Source organism: Corapipo altera, unplaced genomic scaffold, assembly GCF_003945725.1.
Source record: "Corapipo altera isolate COAL_440 unplaced genomic scaffold, ASM394572v1 22b, whole genome shotgun sequence".
Taxonomy (NCBI): domain Eukaryota; kingdom Metazoa; phylum Chordata; class Aves; order Passeriformes; family Pipridae; genus Corapipo; species Corapipo altera.
This window is the reverse complement of record NW_020884876.1, coordinates 17,488,923-17,513,841: the sequence shown is the minus strand read 5'-3', so window position 1 is coordinate 17,513,841 and position 24,919 is coordinate 17,488,923. Positions and strand designations below refer to the sequence as shown.

The window sequence follows — 24,919 nt, the reverse complement described above, 5'->3', positions numbered from 1 at the left end:
CGCCGCCGCCGCCGCCGCCTCGCCCGGTGCGCCGCCCGCCCGTTGAGTGCGAGGGAGCGCGGGCGAGCGCGTGCCAGGGCAGCGCCGGGCCGGGCCGGGCGGCGGGAGCGCAGCGGGCACTGCCGGCACCTCCATCCCCTCCATCCCGCTTAGCGCCGGAGCCGGCAGCAGCACCGGAGCGGCGGCGGCGGCAGCTCGTACAAGCGGCTTCTCCTGCGTCTGCCCCGGGGCTCTTTTCGTTCCTTCCCCTCCCGCGGCTGGCTTGCTCCCTCCGGCCGCTCGCCCGGAGCGCACGGGATCTAATTTGCTGACGAGCGCGCTCCGCGGAGGAGAAGCAGGAGGAAGAAGAAAAGGCTGTTTCCGTGGCTTTGTGGATGCTCTACTTTTCCTGGAAATGCAAAAGATTATGCATATTTCTGTCTTCCTGGCTCCTGTGTTGTGGGGACTGATCTGGGGGGTCAATTCTAACAGCATACAGATCGGTAGGTGCCCGCATGCGGGGGGGGGACCCCTCCTGCCAGCGGATCTCCCGATCCCTCATCCCCGCCAGTGTCACTCGGGCGTTCCTGTCATGTCGCCGCGTACCCAGTCCCACCGCGGTGCCTGCCAGGCGCCAGCGACGTCCCCTCGCCTTCCCCCGCGCCCCCAGGCGCGGGTCGGACCCGCCGCCGGGGCCGCTCCGGCAGCGGCGCCCACCGGCGCTCAGCCCAGCCCAGCCCCGCGCCGGGCACAGACGGGGCACCCGCGCCGCTCCGCCGGGGCCCCCGCCCGCCTGACGCCTGTGTGTTTCCCTGCAGGGGGGCTGTTCCCGAGGGGCGCCGATCAGGAGTACAGCGCGTTTCGGGTAGGGATGGTTCAGTTTTCCACCTCGGAGTTCAGGCTGACTCCCCACATCGACAACCTGGAGGTGGCCAACAGCTTCGCCGTAACCAACGCCTGTGAGTAGCGGGCACCGCCAGCCTGCCCTGGCGGCGGGGGCGGGGCGGCTGCGGGCGGCGCGGCGAGGGTGGGTGGGTGTGTATGCGGGACGCAGGCGGTGTGCGGGGTGTGTGTGTGTGTGTGTGTGTGTGCGGCGGTGCGGTGCCGGGGGCGTGCGGTGCGGAAGGGAGCTGCACCGCCGCCGGGCGGGTGCGGGAGCGCCCGGCCCCGTGGGAACGGGGCGCGGGCTCTCCGTGCCCCCCGCCAGCCCTCCGGGAGGTGTAAAATGGTTCCCGGCGGCTCTCCCCGCACGTTACATAAGGCTGCGCGGCCCCGGGGCCGCCCGCAGCGCTCCCCCGCCGCCCCGGGGCTGCCCGCGGGATGCGGAGCCACCCTGTTACCGGCGCGAGCAGGGCCGCTGCCCCCTCCCGACAGCAGCCGAGGGGGTGCGGTGCGGGCGGCTGAGGGGCGATCAGCCATTTTACGCCGCACGGTGCTGCGGGCTCCATCTCTCCATCTCGCCGCCCGCTCACCCCCGCCTGGTGCGCTCGTTGGAGGCCCCGCTGTCCGCCCACTCGGCCTCGCTGGGAGCCCGCCGCCCCCGCGGCTCTGCCGGCGGGTCTGTGCCCCGGCTCCGCCCCCGGCGAGGCCGCACGCGTGCCGCGGGCGCGGGGCACATGCGTTGCTCGGCAGGCGATGGGGAAGGCGGGGCGGGGCAGCGCGGTCGTGGTAGCGCGAAGACAGGAGCCCTCGGGAGGGGCGGTGGGTCCCGCAGCGATGTTCGCTGCTGCCTCCCGTCGCTCGACGGCTGCCCGCGCCCGCGGCCTGGCGGGTGCCGTGTGACCCTGCGGCGGGGCTGGCCAGGCGTGCGGTGAGGGGCAGCGAGGGGCTGCGGGCGCTGCCCGTGCCGGTGGTGAGAGCGATGAGCTGAGGCCAGCGTTCCCAGGGCGAGGAGAGGCGCCCGGCATTCCCCCGCTGCCCTCCCTGCCACACGTGTCCGTTTCAAGCGAACCCGGGGTCCCCACAGCAGCGAGCGCAGCGAGGAGTGGGGAGCCCGCTTGGTGCCGTGCCGGCCGCTCCTGCCCAGCCGCGGCTCATCGGCCGCCCATGCTGCGCTCCCCTGAGGCATTTTCCCTTGCCTCCTGGGAAAAAAGATGTAAGGGACACTGAATCTGAGGGCTGTCAGCGGGGCAATTTTCTTCCATTGGCGACAATTTTTTTCCCTCCCTTCCCCGATTTAGCTACGTTATGGTAGGTGCGGTGGTGCTGAAAAGGGGCGGCTCAGCACAGACGCTGGAATAGGTGGTGCAAGAGCTCAACACAAGGAGCTTTCATTGGGATGTGTGAGGATAGGAGAATATAGCATACATAGCTGAAGGCAGAAAAGGTCAGACCATGTAATCAGCCACAGTAATGCTACGTTGTTAATCTTCGCAAACTGCTTGGACAGTTCTCTGTTTCTTAGATAGGGGTGGTTTACATCAACTAGAACTGCATGTGGTCTCTATTTGCAGATTGTGTTACTGGGCCTGTTCGTGAAGTAAGTGTAGCAATCTAGATGGAATTCTGCAAAAATGTTATGGTTTTTTCTGTGTTTCTCAGTTCTTTGAAGACAATGAAATCCTGAAAACTGTGCAAAACAGATTTTTTTTTCACTAGTATTAGAGACAAGCACTGCCACGTTGTCTTTGAGAAGGTCAAGGCTGCATATTTTTTGTCCAAGCCTGTCAAGTTTTCCTAATCAGCGTTTGTGTGCTTGCATTAGCCTTTGTCTTTGGAGAACTCTTTACAATACTCAGATAATATGTATAGGCTGTAGACTGCAGTGGTGGACTTTGAAACTTCCAGCAGAAGGGAGATGCTGTCCACGTTTTGGATTTCCCTTTGTCTGAACCTTGTCCAAGGCTTCAGTTTTCGAGCAGTTTGAAGAACAACAAATTAAGATGTGAATATGTACTCGTTGTTTTTGTCACCTTGGTCACCACTGGTGGTTTAGTCATTTTGTGCATTGGATTTAATTGACTAGTGAAGCATATGCTAAAAATATGTATGGTATCTCCTCATTTACCTTCCCAAGAGGGTTTTATTGGAGAACAAGGAGTTCTGAAGACAAATATTTGCTGTACAAGTAGAATTAGGAGTTGATTGCAGAGCACTGCATTCAGAAATGGTTAAGAAGAATCCATCTTTTTTTGTCTCCTTTATGCTTATTCTCATTTGAAATTCTAAACATTCTGCAGGTTGGTTTTGTTAGGGTTTTTTGGGGGAGAGGTTTGGTTTGTTTGGGTTTTTTTTTTGTTCTTTTTTCTTTTAGTATGCAAAGAATCTGTGTCCAAAACCAGCACTATCAAACAATGCAGGTGTAAAGGAAGGTCAAAGAAATGTAGGATAATACGAAATGGAAAATGCTTCAGTATTTACCCAGGTATTTCACTCTAGCAAGATGATTTTCCTTCACAAAAATGTAGTGGCAGGCTTATACCGTAATAGAAGTGATGACCTTTCTCTACCCCAAATCGACCACCGAATTATTTTGGCTCTTGATTTAAGCCCCTGAGCCAGCCCTGTTTCAGGTGCAGAAGCTCAGGATGATGGTGTGGGAGAGGCAGGATGCAGCCCTGCACCCCAGATGGGGTAGCTGCCGGTCCCAACCTCACACCTGCAGTGCCTGGGGCGCCACTGTGCCGCCCCGCTGGGGCTCAACCTTCCTCCCTCCCACCCACAGTAGCCTCAGAGAAACAGCATACAACTCCATCTGCTCTAAGAACAAACAAACAAACCAAAAGCCCACTGTAAAACTACATAAAGGACTCTTCAAACTAATTATCAGCACTTACTCGGAGTTTGTTGATGGACCAACAGTTTTTAGATGAACTAGTATTGCTGGTACTACTTTTAAATTAGGTTCCTAAACTTAAAAAAGGAGGAGATGATGGTCATGTACCCCTGAGGAATGTTTGAAACAGTAAGACTACGCAGTCACTTAAAGGTGGCCAGAAAACAGGTGTAGCAGCTGAGTGGACACGCAGCGAGTAGGTAGCCTAGCCCCAGTGTGGGAATTATGGATACTCGCCCTGTCGAGTGGATTTATCTCCCGCTTGATAGTATCTCACATTAAAATGTGGCACTCACGTTAAAATGTGGCGCTCATGTCACAAGCTATCAATGCCTTTTACCCACGGGATGGAAACGCTGTGTACAGTCTGACAGCAGCTTGGGAGGTAGTACTGTCGACTTAAGGGACCCCCACAGGATGGGGCATACACTTCCTTGCCAGTCAGGGGCAAGCCTGGGTCGATCTCTGTGTGCTGCCACCATAAGGCTCCGCGCTGGTTGCAATCCAGGGGACGTAGAGTGGGTGGAGACACATGTCAATACTGGACCCTGATATGGGTGACAGTTGGCTGTACCCCTTTTCATAACGGATTTTTAGTGGGAATTTTATATCTGCACCGTGACATCATGTCATGACATGTCACATAACATCAATTTGGGGCAAAACTACTGATTTTGACCAAGGTTTCACTTAAGCCAGAAAAGAAACATATATAAATTATATGTGTTCAAAAAACAGCCACAACAAATAGTTGCTTTAGTTTGTTGGACTGTTGCAACTCTTGCAAAGCTGTGTCTACAGGTCATTGGGAATAGCTGTTGGAATCTAATTGCAGTTTGACACTTCACATGTCAGTGTCACTAGGAGGCTTAATGGTTTTGACTGAGAGGTGGTACAGGTGTTTTTCAGACTAATGGCACAATTAAGAGCAACGTTCACTGCCATGACTGCTGTTTCACCCTTCAAGAGAAACGGGCTAGGCTTACCCCTGGTTGACAATTCTTGGTAATTCAGGGAATTACAGTCTAGCTGATAAAGGCAAATGTTAACAAAGGGGTTCACTCTAACAGAATCTCTTTGGCTTTAACAGATGGAGCAAAGGTACAGCACTGGAGGTAATTCATAGGGCAGTAGTGGAAGGTGTGCAAAGCACTGGACTTTGTCCTTCATCGCAGTGTGATTGAGTCTTAGTATAATTGGAGAAGTGCTGACTGTCAGCAACATCAGATTTTTAAAAAATTCTTAATTCTGTCAAAACAAGAAAGGAGGAAACTGGTGAAGATGAAGTCCTTTTGTCTTAAATCCACCTACTCAACAACTACAGGGGTAGTTATATTGTGTACTCACATATTTTAGCACTGAAAGGATATTGGGAGTCGCCTAAAGAGATATTTCCTATGGAGTACTATAAAACTGCCATAAGTGTAACAAGTTTTTCGTACAGTAGTTTTAGCACAGATGTAATATATGTACAATCTTGGATGTTTAATCCTGCTGGCTCAAGAGCCAGTGTTGAGCTTTCCTGTTTTAAATCAAGTCTTACAGCTCTGCAGGGATCACTGCACCATGACATTGTGACAAGGGGATGCTGATTCATGCATAAACCTTAGATCCTTTCATTATGTCTTCAACCAGCAGCTTTGAAAACCTATGAATATCTAGCATGTTGCAACTTGAGAGTTATGGCAAAGGTTTCCCCAGCCATTTTGGAATATAATGCTGTAGCTTTCATTCTTGAATTGAATAGCATTCAGCACACTGCTGGCAAAATGCTTAAAGAATAATGAAAAAATATCCTTTAGCATTAAGGATGGGAGAAATTTAGACATACTTATTTCAATTAAAATTACTGTGGACCAAACCTAAATGTATTTCACAATAAATTACTAGAACTAGAACTGATTTTAAGGAAAGGAGGAATTTATTAGCTGCCTGTGTTTCAGTTCATTTGTATTCCTGGTCCTTTTCATTTCCTTTTCACTATAAAACATTTCTCAGGCTCAGTGAGCAGATGTGAAATAGGTTCTGTGACTCCTTGTAATTAAAATGGTCAAGATCAGATGGGTTTCTGCAGTAATAGTGGTACAATAAAACCAGGACGTAGCCTGCAGTGGGAACTCTTGTGCTTTTGTTGCTCTCAAAACATTTTCCTCTCAAAATCTAGCTCTGTACCAAACTGTAAACCTTCTTCTGCTCCTGAGAGTTATTTGTGAAGAAACTTGGAGTATTTATTGTGTGACAGGGCTGTGCATCTTTGTGTCTGGCTCACAGACCATTTTCACACAGCTGTGATCCAGAATGGGGGCAGCTACAAATATGACGGTTTTCTCTTGCCTACTTTACTTTTCAGATTTTTATTATGTGATTATTGCATTAATTTTCTCTATATATCTGAAATAATTTACCATACAGTTTTGAATATAGTATGAATATATATTTTACTCTTAAAGATCTGAAAATGAGTTATATTTAATAGTAGTTTGTGAGTAGCTTGTCAATCAAGCCTTAAATATACCAATCAAGCTCTTCAATAAACCAGTATTATCAGTCAATCTCTTCAATATATTAATGTTTATATATGATTTTATTTATATTAATATATGAAAATGTAGTAACTTTTTCTATTTATGCTAATGACAGTTTTAATTTACACTGACTTTGATAGCTGTGATTGCACATAGTTGGGGATGCTTTTAACTCCTTGCATACATAAGACTTCCTTTACAATCCAGTGTATGTTATGCACCCTAAACCAAGCACCACTGCATTAAGTGATGCTGTTACTGCTGATTTCATTGGTTCTTTTTTCAAGTTTCTCATAATTAAAATATTTTTGAGAATTAAACCATGTTCAACAGAAAATAATCCTTTTTGAACAGTTGATAATTACTAGGAAAGTATATAATAACTGGGAACATATTGGCTTGAAAATGCAATAAACAGGTAAAGACTATTATGTTATTATGTTGAAAATTCAAATAGCATAATTTGTCAGGCGTCTTCTGTGAAAATATGACTGAATTGTTAAAAATATTTTCTCAAGGAAAATATAATTTTAATTTCTTATATGTGCTGATAGGAATAATTTTTGGGAAACTAAAAAGAGGACTGAACCCATAGTAAACATAAATGTATACATATGTGGATAGATATGTATGTGTGTATACACACATGTATATATAAAGGTACACATATATGTACTTAACGTAGTGAACAGTATTTTGTTTTGAATGTCAGATAAAAAACAGGATGTTGGTTAAACAATTTTTTTTCTGAAGAGGATTGTCTCAGAGCACTTACTAATTTTTTATTTCAAGGTTCCTGTTCATATTCTGGAAACAACATCACAACAACTCAAGCCATGGAATGTCAGGTCAAACTGAAAATAACACTGAAAAGATACCCAAATAGGTAAAATATGTAGTTGTTTATATCAAACTCTCTCTATGTGTATATGGGATAATGTACATACACCCATATGTACATATGTGTATATGGATAAGCAATAAGGAGTGAATAAAATCATCAGATAAACATAGTGAATGCATATTGTAAACCAGATCAACAGTAAGGAGCAAAAGCAGGTTTTAAATAACCACATGTTGAACAAATTCATATTGGGCCTTCTAAAATCAATAACTGTGCTTAAAATACAGCTATTGTATTTATTTGTGTGCACTTAGAGTGATACAGATGTCTTTTGAAATAGTGCTTATTTTTCTTTATCTGTCTTTATATAAGACCACCACAGAACAATTTTCACTGTCTAATGCAACACTACTGTGCCCCCTTGTTTAACAACTATTCCACCACAAATATTTGATTATTCTTTTCTTTTTTTTAGTGGTTATTTTAAGAAAGTTTCTCAAATTACACAATTTATAGGGAGTTTACCTTTTCCCCCAGAGTTCTCATGTAGGAAATTATTATAGAGAGTTAACATTCCTGTCCTGAATCTGATTTAATGTACTGATGCATCATTTAACTATGGCTAGTCACTTTATGAAAGTGTAAAAAAATTTTTACAAGACAGATATTCACTGTGATTCTGCAACAAGGTGTGGTTCAGCTCTAGCTACTCCTGTCCCTGACCACCTGCTCCCAAACCTGAAACAAAGAAATTAAAAGGATTTTTTTTTTGAGAGTTGAAATGTTACATGCAGTTCAAATAAAGGTGACGGTCTCAAGCAAAAGAAAGGTTTTATTTCAGTTCTAATCTACTGTTTTATTTGATATCAGAGAAAAAATATTCAGGTCTGTATTCATTATCTTAAATCGGTGTGTGGTTGTTTGTATGCTTGGGATGCTGCCTCTGTAATTGAATTACCAGTCACTTCATCTAGGACTTACTGGGCTCTATTGCACATGGAAATAGCATCTTCATTACTTAACTACAGAAGGTAAATGTGCTTGCATTTCACTATTGAAAAGAAAGAGTAGTTTACCATTTATGTTTTTAAATGGGCATTATTTTTCCCCAGTGATTTTTCCAATGAAAAAGAATGGGGCAAAATTCAGTAAAATGTTCATATTGACCCTGACTCACAAATGTGTAGTCGTACAACTCTTAGAAGAGTTTCAAAGCTCAATAAGGGACAGTGGCTAATTGTATGAAGTATTCAAAATAGATGTATGAACACATGTTTACTATGCTATCTCACCTATTCAGTTTAATCTCAATTTCAGGTAGTTAATATTGAAAAAACATATTGATTTGATGCTGCAGTTTTTCAAGCTGCCGTGGTTAAAACTGTCATACCCCTGTAATTTATTCTAGAAGTTTACAAACATGACTTGGGCTAGAAAAGATGCCTCTGTTTATTACAGGTGGTGTGAACTGATTTTCTTTCATACACTTTGAAGATTACAAACACCAACTTCTTTCTAAGCACTTGATATGATAGATAATTTAAATAGGAGTCTGCTAGGTAATGTGGAGATTTTCGTCATCTCTATGGAGAAGACTGCTTTCCGGGCTCGTGTCAGCAACAGGGTGAGAGAGCTCGCAGAACAGTTTTGCAAATGCTTTCCAGCGTGGAGAAGGGATTTGTTTTCTTTGGTTTTCTGCCTCATGAATGTATTTGGTGGTTGTAGGACTCTGGTTTATATTCATAAAATTAAAAGGCTAATGTGGTTTACCATCCTGTGTAATGTGTATCTAAATTATTTGAATGTATTGCATTTCCTTGTATATGCGTAAACTATCTCAGAATGTCTACAAATGTGTGCTGATGAAATAAACTGTACAGCTCTGAACAAGTCAGAGGAATTTGTTCAATAATCTCATAAATCTTTGAAATTGAGGTTGTTGAGGGTTAGCTTGCTCAAAATGTTTCTCTGTGATACTAGCTATGAGTTGTTTTTGACAAAATGTCTACCATGCCAAAATGCTGATTTTATATATTTTTTTTTATTTTCCCCTTATATAAATGTAGCAAATTCCATTACACTGTACTATTACAGTCTCAGAGGGGGTTCTTCATACAAATGTGGGCTCCTGCAAGCAGCAAAATGTTCTGCGTATCTGTACCTTGAGCAGACCTGCTGATATTTGGGAGTTTATTCCAGGTGTAATATTTATAAAGCAGAGTAAATAATTGGCATGGCTTGTGCATACCAAGCACATGCTTAAATAAACTACTCCAATGTTACTTAGAGTAAAATCAGAATTGATCCACGCTGGAATTACAGTGGTTAGGAGAATCATACAGGATTGAACACAGTTATTTTATGTGTTGTCCATGTCAGGCAAAGGACCTGAATTTTAACTCTTTGTCTTTCATTTTCCACTTGAATTCCCTTAGTCCTGGGCCATTTTTTGTTTTGACGTCAGAATCTCTTTCTGTCTGTCACCCTTCTTCCTTTTTCCTGCCTGGATTAATTTTTGGTGAAAAAAATCTTAGTAATCCTACATTTTTCCTGATGCAAGAAGGAAGAAAGTAACTTTGAGGTTTTTGGGAGCAGGAAGACAATTTCTTGTCCTTTGTTGTTACAATAAAGCATAGAGAAAAAAGAAAAGTGTTAGGAAAATTCAGTTATATTAATTTAAACAATTGCTCAGTTAACAAATGTTTATTGGTCATATTTATACACAGCTTTAAACTTTTGAAGCCATTTTAAATGAATCCTTGCAAATACATAATTTTATTATATTTAAAGAATAGATGGATTTTAGGGATCAGGAAGACGAGAATACGAGTCACTGTACATTATAAATTGCAGTGTAAGTGTGGTTTTAATTTCACTCATAGCCTTACATCTGCCCCATCTTAAGGTACTTTCATTTGATGAGAGTGGATCATGCTGAAATTCTGAAAAGTCATGGCTGGAAAGTCATGCAGTCCTTTTACTAACTAATCGGATTTGTTGATGTATTCAGCAACCTGATTCCATGGTGTGGAGTCCAGACCAGTAAGGCCAGGCTGTTTTCACTCAGCCAAATAAATGGTCAAGCTTCTGCCCATGGTAGTAGGAACAAAACCAGATCCAAAAATCGGATTCGTTATTTTTTCTGTATAAATGTGGATTTAATTCTTTTGTATATGAAAAGAGGCAAGGATTAAACAATTCCTAAAAAGGGCAGTAACATTTGAGCATCTGTTGGACCTACAGAATAGTTTCCAAACTTTATGGTACATGCTCATGAACAACCCCATTTTGTTTGATTGGTTTGTTGGTTTTCTAAATATTGTACACATTTCTTAAGTGTCATGATTCAGTATGGAAACCTTAGAAAAATTGTTAGACCATTTCAACTCAGTATAAATACGTTAGCTAAAGAAGGAAAGGTTTGCTCTATGCTTGTGTAAGTGAAGTGAAAAAACAATGCTTATTCCTCTCCTTTGTTTGCATTTGATCATGGTTATTATTTTTTTGGTGAAACCTTTGCATAAATTTGAAATTTTAATATTTTCTTAACTTGTTTTTTACTTGCTGTAAAATGTATTTTAGTTTGATTTCATAGACCTGAGTAACATACTTCTGCTGTAAAAGTAAGCAAGCATCTGTGGGCTGCAAATGCTGATTTTTTTTTTTTAGCAAGTGGAGCACTTAGTGCTTCTTTGAGCTCATCTCTTTATTTCTGTTTCACTGTGGTAAAACTGTGATATATTCTTCAATGTCTCTATTTGTGGAGGCACTTTAAATTCACTTGCAGTTAATTATCTGAAGATGCAGTTTGTGATATTTATGCTACCCTGTGTGACCTCAAGGGGCACCTCCAGAAAATGTGAGTGCCCTGTAAGTTCTATGGCACATCTGGCAGCTTATGAACTTAGCAACTTAAATAATTTCCTGAGTTTCATGAGAAAAGAATCAGTCCATAAAGACCTAGATGACTTTTAGGAACTGACATTTTTATAAGTACTCTTAGAGTTAGTTTTTTTTTGTAGTGGAAAACATGGATCATATCAGGTCATGACTTAGACATGCCAAATAAATACAGGTTCAAGGATGGTATATGTCTGTTCCAACATGTTGAAGAACCTTCAGCATTATTACATTTAGTCTTATCCTTCTGGGGATGCAAAAAAAAATGGTTCACTTCAGGATTTTTGTTTTCCTTTCTGTGTGGAACTGTTTCTGGCTTTCTTTTCAACTTGTGAATAGGAGTTTCTGTCAGTGTTGTGACTGCTGGCATTACTTTCCATTTTCTGGTATGCAGAATCACAATTTCCTGTGCCAGTGTTTCTGGCTTTATCTTACATTCCAGGACCTTGAAGTGTTCAATTTTTGCAGTATTTTGTTGACATCTTGAGATGTGTATGTTGCAATACGTAGAGGCCATTTTCTAAACTAAGTATTGACTGCCTTAAAAAACAAACGTATTAGGAAAAATGTTCACTTGGTTTGTTCCTCTCTTCATATAGGTGATAAATTTCAACAATATAGATTTTATTCTGAAGTTTCTTTTTTTCTTCTTTTATTTGTTTAGTGGTTTTTTTCCTTCTTCTTTTCTCATAGTGCTTAAAACAATTCTCCAAAATGAGTGCTGCTACTACTGGATTATTATAGACTGTGAAAAGTAATTGTGCTAATTATTTAACTAGGACACTTTCTGTAGCAAGAAATTTGTGCCTTTAAATTGGCTTATTTACTAAATATCCTTTGAAATTTCCTGAGAAAGCTAGCAATGTTTGCAGGAACATGGTTAACCTAGTCATATCACTACAAATTACTTAGCAACTTTTGTTTAGTGCACTGTGATTTAACTGTATTTGGTTTTGGTCTGATTTTTTTTTCCAGTTTAAGAAAAATTCTGGATTTTTTTCTGTAGGCTTTTTATTTTTCTTCCTTTCATTTCTACCAACCAGTTAAATGTACCAAAAATATTTGTTTCAGGAACCCTAGTTTATCTCATTAGAATTGTCTTCTGGTTTCAAGGTTCAAGTTTAATAACTCCTTGCCCAGTGACTGATTCTGTTTGGGATATGGATCCATTGGGTGATAGATGGAAAGTGGTTTTTTTGTTTACTTGTTGGGTTGGTTTTCTGAATGCTTAAAATACTTGAACTCAAGACATCTCATTTTGTTACAAAGCAGTTTCTTAGCTGTGCATGTCACACCCCAAGGAGAGACTGTGTAACTTGACAGGCCAGGAAGAGGTGTGCCTCACTATTGATAGGCTGTCGGAGAGTTCTGACAAAAAAAAAATCTCATACACTTCAGATTTGTCCTACACATCCTTCCAAACTTTCAAGCCAGGAGCAGATATGCACATTTCAGTTTACGTTGTTTCTGCTGTTTCTGGGAATTCCTTGTTCTGTAATCCCTGGTGGCTTTATATACTTGCTGTGAGTCCATACTAGCTGTGGTGACATCTCCAATTCTCTTCCGTAAAGTAGGCCAATACAGAGCAGTCCCCGAAGTGGCTTGAAAACTATTGTATGTAACACTGTCGTGTACAAACTGGGAACGTTCAAGAGTCCAGGAATGGTCAAAGCTGGAGGCATCTGTGTTACCCACACTCCGGGGTGACAATTGGGTACCTAACAATGAAATTGGCAACAGAACATAATGGAACAGACATCAAGTCAGCCCAAGAGACAGAAAGCTGCTATTTAGAAGCTTCTAACTGAAATAAAACTAAAACTATTCCTCTCCCTTCTTGGGTGACCGACCACATTCTTGAGGCAGAGGAAATGGGATTAATGGCCAGAAGCTACTTTCTGAGCTGTAGTGGGTTAAAGCACTCTGGTTTTATGGTGCTTTGGATGCTGTGCTGATCTTCCACCTTTCAGCTGGAGTAGTTCAGTGGTGTAGAAACAAGTGAGAATGTTTGAGAGCTCAGAGCATGGTAGAGAAGAGGAGCTGACTTTTTGCCTTATCTTGGGAGCAAGTGGGGGCCAAGGTGAGAAACCTTTAACATGTGAAAAGAAAAACAGTTACACAATCAGGTCTCCTTTTTTTCTGGGATGTGCTAACCTCAGGATTTCTCATTAGATTGAAGTTCTTGATCTTAATTTGTACTAGTAAACCTGTAGTTTTGAACCTGATATTGTAGCTGAAAACATGTTTTTTGGCCTCCCCTAGGAGGAATTGCAATGTAGTTTTTTTGAATTAGTTCATTGTTACCCTGGAGTTACAGCTGGTATTTGCTGCTATATATTTTGGGTGGCTGCTAAGACTGTATTTTGAGCTGCGCTGACCATGAGCAACACGGTACTTGCTATTCCCATGGCTCTAGTCACTTCATTGTTTCTAGATTACATTCAGGGTAGGGAGTTTAATCTATAGAGTTCTGCATATGTTTAGTTCTGGCTGTGTGGATAGAGATTTCTTCTTGTTTAGCTGTTAGAGCAGCTACATTTTTGGACACTTAAGCTAACGGGCACTAGATTTAAAGATGAGAAAGCTGTTGACAGGATGTTTTCTATGATGGATGCACAACTTTCAATGTGCTTTTCATGATCTCTCTGGCAGTCTCTTTCATCCAAAGTATTTGCTGAAGGAGCTGGTTGGAAAATGAGAAAAGGAATTATTTTTAGGAATTTTATTTTCCTTTTGGTCCTCAGATAAAATAAGATTACCTTGCTTGTTTCTATATAATCTTCATCATCATCATCATCATCATGGCTGGGCTTCGCGAACAAAGATTTGGGAAGGCACTTTCCACATTTGCTACAGGCACGCTGGTGGCTTATGAGGCCAATACGTGACAGACATATCCGATTGCAAAAGGCACAGCAGAAAGACTCCTTGGATGGTGTATTCTGCAAGACACGGTTCTTTCTGCGTTGCCTTTTTTCCTCGAGAGTGATCCTGCGTGTGTTCTCGAAGGAGACAGCTGCGTTATAGATGGTGTGTCTCCAGGCCTCCCGATTTGATGCCAGAGTAGACCAGTTATGGTGATCAGTAAGGCCAAGGCTGAGATGTTGTTTCAGGGAGTCCTTGTATCTTTTCTTCAGGGCTCCTCTCATGCGGCAGCCAGTGGCAAGTTCACCATAAAGCAAGATCTTAGGGAGGCGGTGGTCCTGCATCCTTGAGATGTGCCCTGCCCATTGCAGCTGCGTTCTCAGTAACATGGCCTCAATACTTGTGACTGCTGCTTGTTCTAGAACAGATGTATTGGTCACATAATCTGACCAGCGGATGTTAAGGATTGTATGGAGGCAGCGTTGATGGAAGCGTTCTAGGAGACGCAGGTGGTGGCGGTAGATGACCCATGATTCGGAACCATATAAGAGAGTAGACAACACTATGGCTTTGTAAACACTGATCTTGGTGCTTTTCTTCAAGTGTTTATTACGCCATACTCTTTTGTGGAGTTTTCCAAAAGCACTATATGCCTTAGCTAACCTGTTGTCTATCTCTCTGTCGATCTTACCATCTGAGAAGATGAGGCTACCGAGGTAATTAAACTGTTGGACTGATTTGAGCTCTGATTGACCAATATAATCTTCATGCAGGGAATTATTAATTCATATCATTGTCCATTTCTATGAAGGGCAAAGTAGGAGGTACCAATAAAGCACTCAATTTTATATTTTTTTCACTTTTCTTTTCTTGATTACTGAGCACAAAGAATGGAAGTTCAATTTAGTGCATATGAAAAATACGTTTCTATCACCTTTAGAGGCAAATAATACATGTTGTATACTTTGCTGATTTTTCATTTCCTGTAGGAACAGGAAGCAAAATTTCAAGGAAAAACATGCTTACAAACAAATAAATCTTATTGAATCTGGAATTCTTCATACATAGTCAGATCTGGGTTATTCATACATAGAATAAAAAGTGAACAATTTAAACCTGCAATTCAGAATAATAGCATGAATAACTGTAGTGATATGCTGTTGAATAGCAAATGAGGGCACCAAGAGATAAATGAAGAGAACAACCTTGTTCTGGTGTGCCTGTACCTTTTTACAGGCAGTGAAATAACAGGGATTACAAAATATTATGCAGCCCTCAGGAAGAGGTTTACTAGATTTTCCTTCAAAATCTCTATTCAACTGATGTAACTCATTCTGACAGTTACTATAGGGCTGAATCCTGAAAGGTCCAGTGTGCTTAGCATGCCAGCAATAGTTATCTAGAATTGCAAAAGCTCAGTAGGACTGCAGTTCACAGGACTTGTGCTAGCCTTCCCCGTGCATCTGACTGTAGTTCATCCCATTTTAGCTCAGCCAGATAAGTATGAGAAATAAAATATGTGGAAAATGTTTGGCATTTGGAATTAAGAATAAATGTTAGAATGTACACATTGCTGAATTAAATAGTGAGTTTTCTATTACTAAAATACTACAGCTGATGGCAGGTTGTAGTGGGTTTCTGTGGCTAGGTTTTGGTAGAAGGGGGGGGCACTGCAGGGGTGACTTCTGTTAGAAGCTGCTCCAGGATGGACTTCCTGCCATTGGCCAAGGCCAATCCAATCAGGAGTAATAGTAACGCCTCTGTGATAACATATTTAAGAACAGAAGATTGTCGCGTAGAAGAAATTCCAGCCAGGGAAGAGTGAAGTGAGAACATGGGAATAACAACATAGTCAGCAAGGTCAGTGCAGAAGGAGGGCAGGAGGTTCTCCAGGTGCCAGAGCCGAGACCCTGCAGCCCGTGGTGCAGCCCCTGGTGGAGCAGCTGTGCCCCTGCAGCCCATGGAGGACCATCGGGGTGCAGAGACCTACCTGCAGCCCATGGAGGAGCCTCTGCTGGAGCAGGTGGATGCATGAAGGAGGCTGTGACCACATGGGAGGCCCAAGATGGAGCAGGGTCCTGCTGGAGACCTGCAGCCTGTGGAGAGGGAAGCCCACGCTGGAGCAGGTTTTCCTGGGTAGGACTTGTAGCCCCTGTGGGGGACCCATGTCGGTACAGCTCAGTCATGGAGCACTGCACCCCATGGAGGAGTGACCCATGGGACAGCAGTTTAGGAAGAGCTGCTGCCCAAGGAATGGACTCACACTGGAGAGGTCCATCAAGGACTGTCTCCTGTGGGAGGGACCCCACAGGAGCAGGGGAAGGACTCCTCTCTCTGAGCAGTGGCAGAAACAATGACTGACCATAACCCCCATTCCCCGTCCCTCTGCACTGCTGAAGGGGAGGAGAGAGAACATGGAAGGAAGGAGGGGTGGGGGGAAGGTGTTTTTAAGACTGTTTTGTTTCTTACTCTTTGGCTCTTATTCTGTTAGTAATAAATATAAGTACTATCCCCACTTTGAGTCTTGTTTTGCCTGCACAGGTAATCAGTCACTGACCTCTCCCAGCTCTTATCTACTCATGAATTCTTAGCTGGTTTTTTTTCTCTCTTCTCTGTCCAGTTGCAGAGAGACTGGCTTTAGTGGGTACCTGGTATCTGGCCAGGGTCAACCCACTACACAGGTAGAGGCTGTAATTCTAGTTCAATGGTAATATCAACTGGGTGGCAGTGTATACTACCACTCTTTCTTTTTTGTGTGTCTGGATTTCCTTCCCACACAGAAGAGACAGTCAATGCTCTGTCAACTTCCCAAACATCAACAAGAACTCTTGCCCAGACCAGAGGTGCTCCCCAAGGTTCCTGGGTCTGCTGTCCACAGGTAGCCAAAATTGAATAGAACATACAGTCCTTACTAAAATCATTCCATTTGCTTAGGTAGCAATACTAACAGCTCTTAATGATTCATTTGGAATATACAACTGCGTAGCCTAAGTAAACTATAATTAGTAAAAAACCACAGGAATTCTGTCAATTTTCAAGATGGAAATTCTGTTTGAACCACTGCTTGTTTTTCACTGCAAATATTCTTCTGCAGATTATTTGAAAACATGACTTAATCAAGAGAAATCTTGTTGAACAGAATAGACTAGAATGAAGGACTGCATATGCACCCCTCCCTATCTTTAAAGTTATTCCTCCTCTGGTTCATTGTCTTTGGATCTTTAGCCATACATCTTCCATCATACTGACTGTCATGGAAGTTTTCTTTTTTGGGGAAATGGTTAATTTTAATTACATCTAGTTCTAATTCATTGTAAACTGTAATTATATTTTTAAAAGGAATAATTTCAGTTAAATCATCAACACTGTGTTTGAGTTTTCTGATAAAATGGCAGGTAGCAGTTAGTGATTCCTCTATAACACTTTGATGGTATTTCTTTCAATATTTTAATTCTTTTCACGTACGCTTTGACACTAACTGAAACAAAGCAAAATGTCTCCAGAAAATATGAATGTGTATACCGTCTTGTGGTGATGATACTCTACTCCTTTTCAAGATTCAGGCAATCCACAGAGCACAGAATGTCTTTTTTTTTCAACTATTGTGTGTGGTCTCGAAAAAGGTCTACAAAATGTACACAAGAAAGATATAGTTTTTTTCCTATGACAGTTGAAGCTCATAATGTAGTGGTTTGTTTTTTCTTTCATTTCTAGTTTCATATTTTGAAACTTGGAAGATATGGTCTTTTAACAGAAAGTTAACTTACAGACATTTTCTGACTGAAAGCTAGATTATAACGTTGGAGAAAAGAACTCTTCCTCTCCCTACCATGACTTTAGACTTGCTTCTTGTAGGCAGAGGTTGCAAGTGCCTGGGTCTCAAAAGTATTTGCATTTTATTTAAAAAAAATAAATGTGCATGTATATTGTGAGGGGTTTGTAGCTTTGTGTTTGGAGTCCTCCAAACAGAAATTATTCTTAAAAGTGCAAGAATTAAAAAAGAGTTTAACTGGAAAATTTTTGAAACCATTTTTCAATCATGTATAAAAGAATATGTGTTATAAAAGAATACATGATGGTGATTAAAAAATAATGACTTGGTATGGTACAATTTTTTAATGAATAATAAATTAGAATCATCTGATTAGCATGAGTGATTTCAGCTTTAAATAAATTTTCTAACTACTTATTTTGCAACTTGCAAGTAGTCTTCTCTGACTGCTGGTAATGCCCTATAACATGCTATCATCTGGTGAGCTCATATCCTTAGTTACGATAGCTGTACTAGCATTACAGCTGTGGATCTATGGCAGTTAGCTACAGCCAGTGTCCAGGTGTGGTTTAAGGAAAGTTGAGTCTGGAACCTGTTTGCAGTAGGGAATTGGATTTTGCCACCTTGTTTCCAAGGGAAAGGTGATTGGCTCTTTGAGTGGGAGTTGACCAACCAGCAGCAATGGGGATGGGGAATGCAGAGGCTCATCTTGTTTGCTGTATCACTATTTTATTCACTGTTTTGGGACATCAGGGATTTTCCTGGCATATTGTAGGTGACTTCCAATCTGCCTTCTTGCTTTATCTATTTCTCCTGTGATTTTGCATATCCTCCCAGTAGAATAGATGATCTATCAGAAGTACATCACAGGCAGGAGTGAATGGGGGCATGTCAGAAGTGCATCACACTGGGATTCTTCTTTGCATAGGAGAACAAGGGTGGGCAAGCCTTGTCAGCATGATAGAATTTAGGACAGACTTGAGTTCACAGCAGTGTTCCAGATTTCCTATCATCCACCCCAGGAATTGTGAATACAGAGAGGTGTCAGAAGTGTCTTTTTTACCATTCTCCTTGTATGACTTGGTCTTTGCTCTGGATTATTGATAATGGGAACCAATATGCTTCTACATGCACATTTTTGATAAAGAAAACGGTGACTCCTTTTGTTTAAAAGAACATACAAAACACAAAGCAAATATCATTGATTTGCTTTATGTTTAGCTAAATAAAAAGAAATCTCCAGAGAAAGGTATAACACTGCTTTCCTAGTAACATACTAAAATTTATTTGTCTGGTTGCAATGTTGTGTCATTTCATGTTGCATTAATTCCCAGGTTTGCTAGTTTCTAAAAATATTCACTAAAATGAAGAAGGAAAAAAAAGCAGTTACTGTGGTATCAAGAAAACTTCTTACACTTTTCTGACGAAAGATTCTGAATGTACTGTAATGTATCCTTCAGGGAAACTGGGTGTAGTTTTTCCTATGCTTTTCTGAAATTCTTATTAATATTAACTTCTGGCGATGCATTAGAGTGGCATTACAAACCCCAGAGCCTGTTTCAGATGCTCATGCTGCCAAGTTCAATCCATGTGTAAGTTATAGACATGATAGTTTTTCTGGGAGAAAAATACATTGCTATTTTAAGAGAACTCTTCTGTTGTTTCCTTTGCTGTGTTTTACCTCACATAGCATTAACAGAAGTGAAGTGTTTGATATAAGAAATTGGTTGTTTTCTGGGTCTAATTTAGTCCTAAATGTGAACACAAGTGATTGTGTTATTCTGGAGTTCTGTTTTAGGTGTCACAGTGGTGTGTAATTCTAGTTTGGGATTTGATATTTCCCCTCAAGAGGAAGCATAAATTGGAGTGAAGAGTGGCTTTTTGCTACTAAGGTACAGTTTGAGGGCTTTCTAGTATCAGCCAGTCCTTCATCTATAATAGCATTTGGTAGTTTTCAAGGCTTTGCAATTCTTTGAAGACAGACCCTTTTTTCAAACTGTAGGCAAGTGTTCCACCAGGCTTTATGAACTGATTTTTGAAATGGGCTTATCTTCAAACCTCAGTGATTTGGGGGGGCTTGGGGTTTTTTAGGGTTTTTTTGTGTGTGTGTGGTTTTTTGGGATTTTTTTCATTAAATTTTTCCTTTTAAATTATTTACTGAAAGATTAAGTTCATATTATGCTCAAGTTCAGTGAAGTATATATACTCTGAAATAAAATGTATGATTTAAATATTAATCCTTAGGGAAGACAATGGAAAGGGAAATGCCTCTGCCAGTCAATTTGCAGCACAGCATGAAACAGTCAATTACAAAGGTGAAGATCCTGACTCTGAATGCACACTATTATCAATCAGATATAAATTGTGTATAATCATCTCATATAAGTCCCACCATTACAACTCACACCATTATAAGTCAGTTTACATAAGACTTGCAATCTGATTGTGAATCAGTGCTTTTTCTCAAGTCCTGGTATTCATTTCAGATTGTTTAAATTTCCTCAAGGGTATCATACACTAGTGACAAGGGGAGCGTTGACGATGGTGATAGACAGTTAAGAGTACATGGAATATTGTATTTAGGCTGGTGTGCATCTCTCAGTAGTTTTGAGGGATTTGAACTGCATAACCTTTTTATCGATTACTTTTTGCATCAGATGCTATAATATATGATACTGGTAATTTGAGATTACTTGGTTTAGTGTTTCAAAACCTGTGTGCAGCTATTAAGAGTGATTGCTGTATGTTTGGTAACTGTTGTGATAGAGCTCTTCAGCAACTATAACTAAGAACTAGTTTGTACTGCAGAGCATCGACTGCATTTATTTGCATTACCTTTGTGTTTGTATGTCTCTGAATGTATTACTGTTTTTTTATATGAAACCTTGCACAGCTTTATAGTTAAGTGCCAATTCTGGGCCCCAGAAGCTCAGAACTGAAGTATACGAGAGAGATAGAAGAACTTTCGCTCTTTCCACATGTAATGCAAAAGGGGTAGAGGGAGACTGAATTATTTACTCAAGGTCATAATGATGTCTACAGCAGAGCTGGAAATGAGTCTAGATTTCCTAAGGGCTAGTGAGAAAGCAAGAGTTCTGTTTGACAGAAAAATTCATTGCTTTGACATCAGTTTCCCTTCTAATGAGTGAGGGAAAGCAATCAATCAGGATTTTTTTATGGGTAAGGAAAAAAGACAGAGAAAGTTGAAAATTGGGAGAAACGTAGGAAAATAGAATAGGCAGGAAGAAAGGGGAGAGAGAAATATATCAGACCATTTCTGTAAAAGGGGGCAAAGTCAAAGTCACTTCCTCCTTTGCATGATTCAGGTCCTTGAACTGAGGTATTGTTTAAAGTAAGTGACAATTAGAGAACACTTCTATGTTTTCTCTGTGTTTGTGACCCAGAATGCTATTTTGGATTTTAGACATTCTTTTTTTAGGGGATGAGAGGGAATAAGGAAATGGGGAAAAGATTGATTTTGACAAAAAGTTTTAATTGACAGAAAACACATGCCTTCTCCAAACATTTATGACTACCCCCATTCTTAAATCCCATACTAGAATCCTGTCATCTTAGTTCTGTTCATTACTGCATTACACTGCTTTCATCCAAGAATCATTATATTCCAGAAGGTGCATAGGTGCAGAATGTCAAATTAACTCTCATATGTCCTTTCTATTGTAGAATTGTCTCACTAAGGTGCACAAAAAAATTGAGAAACCTGTTTCTTTTCTGGCATGTATGTTTTAGAGCAGGTGTGAATTTATATATATTTAAAGAATATTTATAAACTACATTCAATACTAAGTTTCCAGGTGGTGACATTAAAAGGACTTAGATTTTAATGGTAAGAGTCACTGTCTATTTTATGATGAATGGGAATAGTTCTTTATAAACCTTCCCATGTTGACATCAGTAACTTCCATATTTTCCTCGTTGTACTAGTGGCTGTACATCAGTTATGAATAGGAAGGAATTGATCTCTAGGGGATGCTGCAAGTAACCAGATAAGTAGTTCTGGTTCCATTTTTCATTGTCTAAGAAGAACTCAGATTATTGTTGGTGTTTTCATAGTCTTCTTCCATAGAACTCTTACTAGGTTAGCAGTAGTCTTTGATTGATCCAATAAATTTTATGATACTAACCTTGACTAATGAGTGTCAAGGAGAAAGTTACAGAGCTTAGCTGTTCCTCTGTCAGCAGCTTCTCAGTAGTAGAAGATTTACATTTTTAAGTTTGTTATTTCAGTTGCCAGATTATGCTCGCTCCAAAAAAGAGTGAGAAGGTCGGTTCTCTAAATGGTGCACTAATTCCTCCTGCTATTTTTGCTATTTTGCTGCTATTTTGTATTGTGGGTGTTTATTACAGAAAGTTTGATTGAATTACATGCATCTCTTCTTGGGGGAAACAGAATATTCTCCGGTCAATAGCATGTAGGCTTTTATCAAACTGAGATGGTCTTAAAGGACCAGAAACTTAAAATACAGTAACTGTTAGATGGTGAGCAGAAGCAAAGCTAAAATGCATCTTGATCCATGAGTGTGAGTATGCTGTTTTGCAATTATATACATATTGAAAATGGTGAGAACTAGGCTTTCTCCCCAGAGTTCTTTGCCTCTTCTTTTTTTTTTTTTTCTCATTGTGGTTTGTGGATTGGGACTATTATTCCTTTTGTCCTTGTCTGACTGACTAAGTCGTTATTTTCTTTTTGTTTTTACTATGTCCCTGAAGGTCAGAAATCAAATAATTTATCTGAGGCACTTGGGTGAAAAATTTACATATTAACCCACCAATTTCAATTAGATTAATACAGGTGATGTTTACTTGATGAAAAATAATAGAAATTTTAAAAAAACATTAAGTAATGTATAAATAGAACTGAATTTATGACATTGACTTTCAAATATTTTTATAGATTTAATTTATTTGTAAATAGAAAGCACTGATTAAACAAGAAAAGTACATTGTTTAGGGAGGTCTCTTAATCTTGTCCAAATGTACCAGTTATCCTCCTTTCAGTATTTGAACAAAATTCTCAGAAAGCAGAAATTCTGTTTCCCTTGCCATTTAAGAGATGGAACTGTTAAAAATGTTTAAAAGCATTTATTTCTACAACATCTCATATCATTGTAATTTATTCAGATGTGATGGTGATCTGAAGGATAGTAGGTTCCTGTGTGTAGAAAGACAGAGGACAATAAATACTTTGCAATCTACAAAGAAATCAGGAGCTAAGATGGGAGAATATGAATTCAGACTGTCTTTTCTGTTAATTCAAGTTCCATTTTTACACTCAACAAACTAAATGTTAAATGTCCACCAATAATAATTCTGCTTTGGGGAAATTAATTTTTACTTCCTTGTTTTTAGAAAGAAGCTTTAGAAAAAAGTTTCACAAGGATCAGAGCAGGATATAAAATAAGAAGAGCATCATGAAAAAGACCAGTCCTATCCTCTTAGTATTACTCTTTGTAATTGGACTTGAATTAAATGTGTCAAATCTGTGTTCCTGAGTATCACATCAGTAATAGGGTCTTCGGTTGCTAAACTTCTCTCCTAAAGCTAGGAATATATTCCAAATAATCTTGACCCAAGGGTCACAATTCATCTTGTGATGTTGACATGTGAAAAAGAAGCAGAATGTGCATCTGTTAAATTACTTTAATCATCTATCTAAATCAGCAGTCAATGATTTCCTCTGGATTTAAACAAATAGTTTAAATCTGAATATTTGGGCAGGTTTTCCTTGGGATTCTTTTAATCTTCGCCCCATTAGTTCAGCCTCTGCTTTCAGTCCTTTTCTTACATTTGAAGTACATCAATAGCCTGGAAATGTGTTGTTTTTATTTATCACATCATTGTTCTTGTCAAAGGGTTGTTTGCCTGAAGTCTCAGTTATTCTGATTTTCTGCTAGTTTATTTTCAGACGCCAGCAGGTATTTTGTAATAGCAAGTACATATCTCTATAGCTTCCTTCTCTTTTTATTTGGTCTGTCTAGAAAATGGAATGACTGAACATCTCAGACTGAACATCTGGAGTTTCTCTCCAGAATATATTTCACTTTAAGGTCATATATTTTTATCTCTTAAGATCATCTGCCTAAAATCTTGGCACTGAAGAGACTAGCGGTTTGCCAGGAGGATGATCAGTAGAAATGTTGCAGTGCTGCCATGTGCATGCTAATGAATTGTCAGACAATAAAGCAATAGATATTTCTGGGTTTTAGTTTAATGTTGCCTCACTGGTGTTAGTTTTCTCAGTGTATAAGTGGCATTTCTATCTCTAAGTATGCTGCCCCAAGTCCTTCTACCATTTGATGCTATTTCCTTACTGTCATTGTAGTACTTTACTTTGAATTAAAGGATGATAAAATATTTTGAAAATCCCTGATAGAAAACACCATTCAGGAATAATCACTCTCCTTTTCCTTTTGCCTAGTTTGTAGTTTTCATAGACTCCATTGCAAATTTCTGTTGCTGTAAATAAAAATCCTGATGAGGAGTTTAGCATTACTTGTACCACTTACCAGGACTGATTATTCTAGCTGCTTTCCTCTTTCACACTCCTTGTATCTGACCTAATGGCCTCTTTTTGTGATCTGCATTTTGCTGTGATTTGGTAAAAACAGGCACACACTGCTGACTCAGAACTTCTGATTTGGGATTTAAAGGACTTTGATGAGTTCCTTTCTGAGACTGCCATGCACTAGATTATAATTCCCAACGACTTCATCTTCTGTAGGTCCTTTAAGTATTTAATACTATTTTTCTTGGAATGGAGACAATATACCAGAAAGTACCAAATTCACTGCAAGCCCTGTCTTCCCAAAGGACCATTAAGAAAGATTGCTTTTCTCTTCTGACTGACCTGCCAGTGCTTGGATCAAGCATTTAGTACCTTAAGTGAACTAGTTAGAAGAGATCTGATCACAGACAATATTTCAGGCTTTCCTGAAATACTTGCTCTCTTGGACCCTAATTCTATTCACAGTTAGTATAGAATTCACCTGTAGGATTTCTTTTTTCCACTGAAACCACTAGCTAAACCACTCAACAGTGCCTCTATTCTTATAAAATGAGACTGAAATGTTCATCACGAGGATGGTTTCCCACTAATGGTTACGTAGTTAATTATAATAATGGTGGTTCACTGCTACAGTTACATTTGTAATTGAATTGTTTTTCCAATGATAAATATTCTAGGCCCTTGAACACAAAAGGAAGTCTTTCTATAATTTCTTCTGTTGCAAGAATCACTC

The 24,919-nt window shown here is 40.5% G+C and overlaps 1 protein-coding gene across 6 annotated transcripts in view; it reads left to right on the top strand.

Annotated features, from left to right (window-relative positions):
• The first annotated feature begins 59 nt into the window (after positions 1-59).
• The window catches only part of GRIA2 (glutamate ionotropic receptor AMPA type subunit 2), a 96,607-nt gene continuing 71,747 nt past the window's right edge, over positions 60-24,919 (top strand). For 3 of the 6 annotated variants that reach the window (XR_003526471.1, XM_027636160.1, XM_027636161.1), the window contains exons 1-2: positions 62-482; positions 798-938. Coding sequence is in view for 5 of the 6 variants with exons in the window: in XM_027636160.1 (XP_027491961.1) it covers positions 395-482; positions 798-938 (229 nt within the window). In the remaining variant the exon portion in view is untranslated. Of the gene's footprint in view, positions 483-797; positions 939-24,919 lie in introns of all 6 variants that reach the window. The other 3 variants (XM_027636158.1, XM_027636159.1, XM_027636162.1) reach the window with 2 other exon arrangements.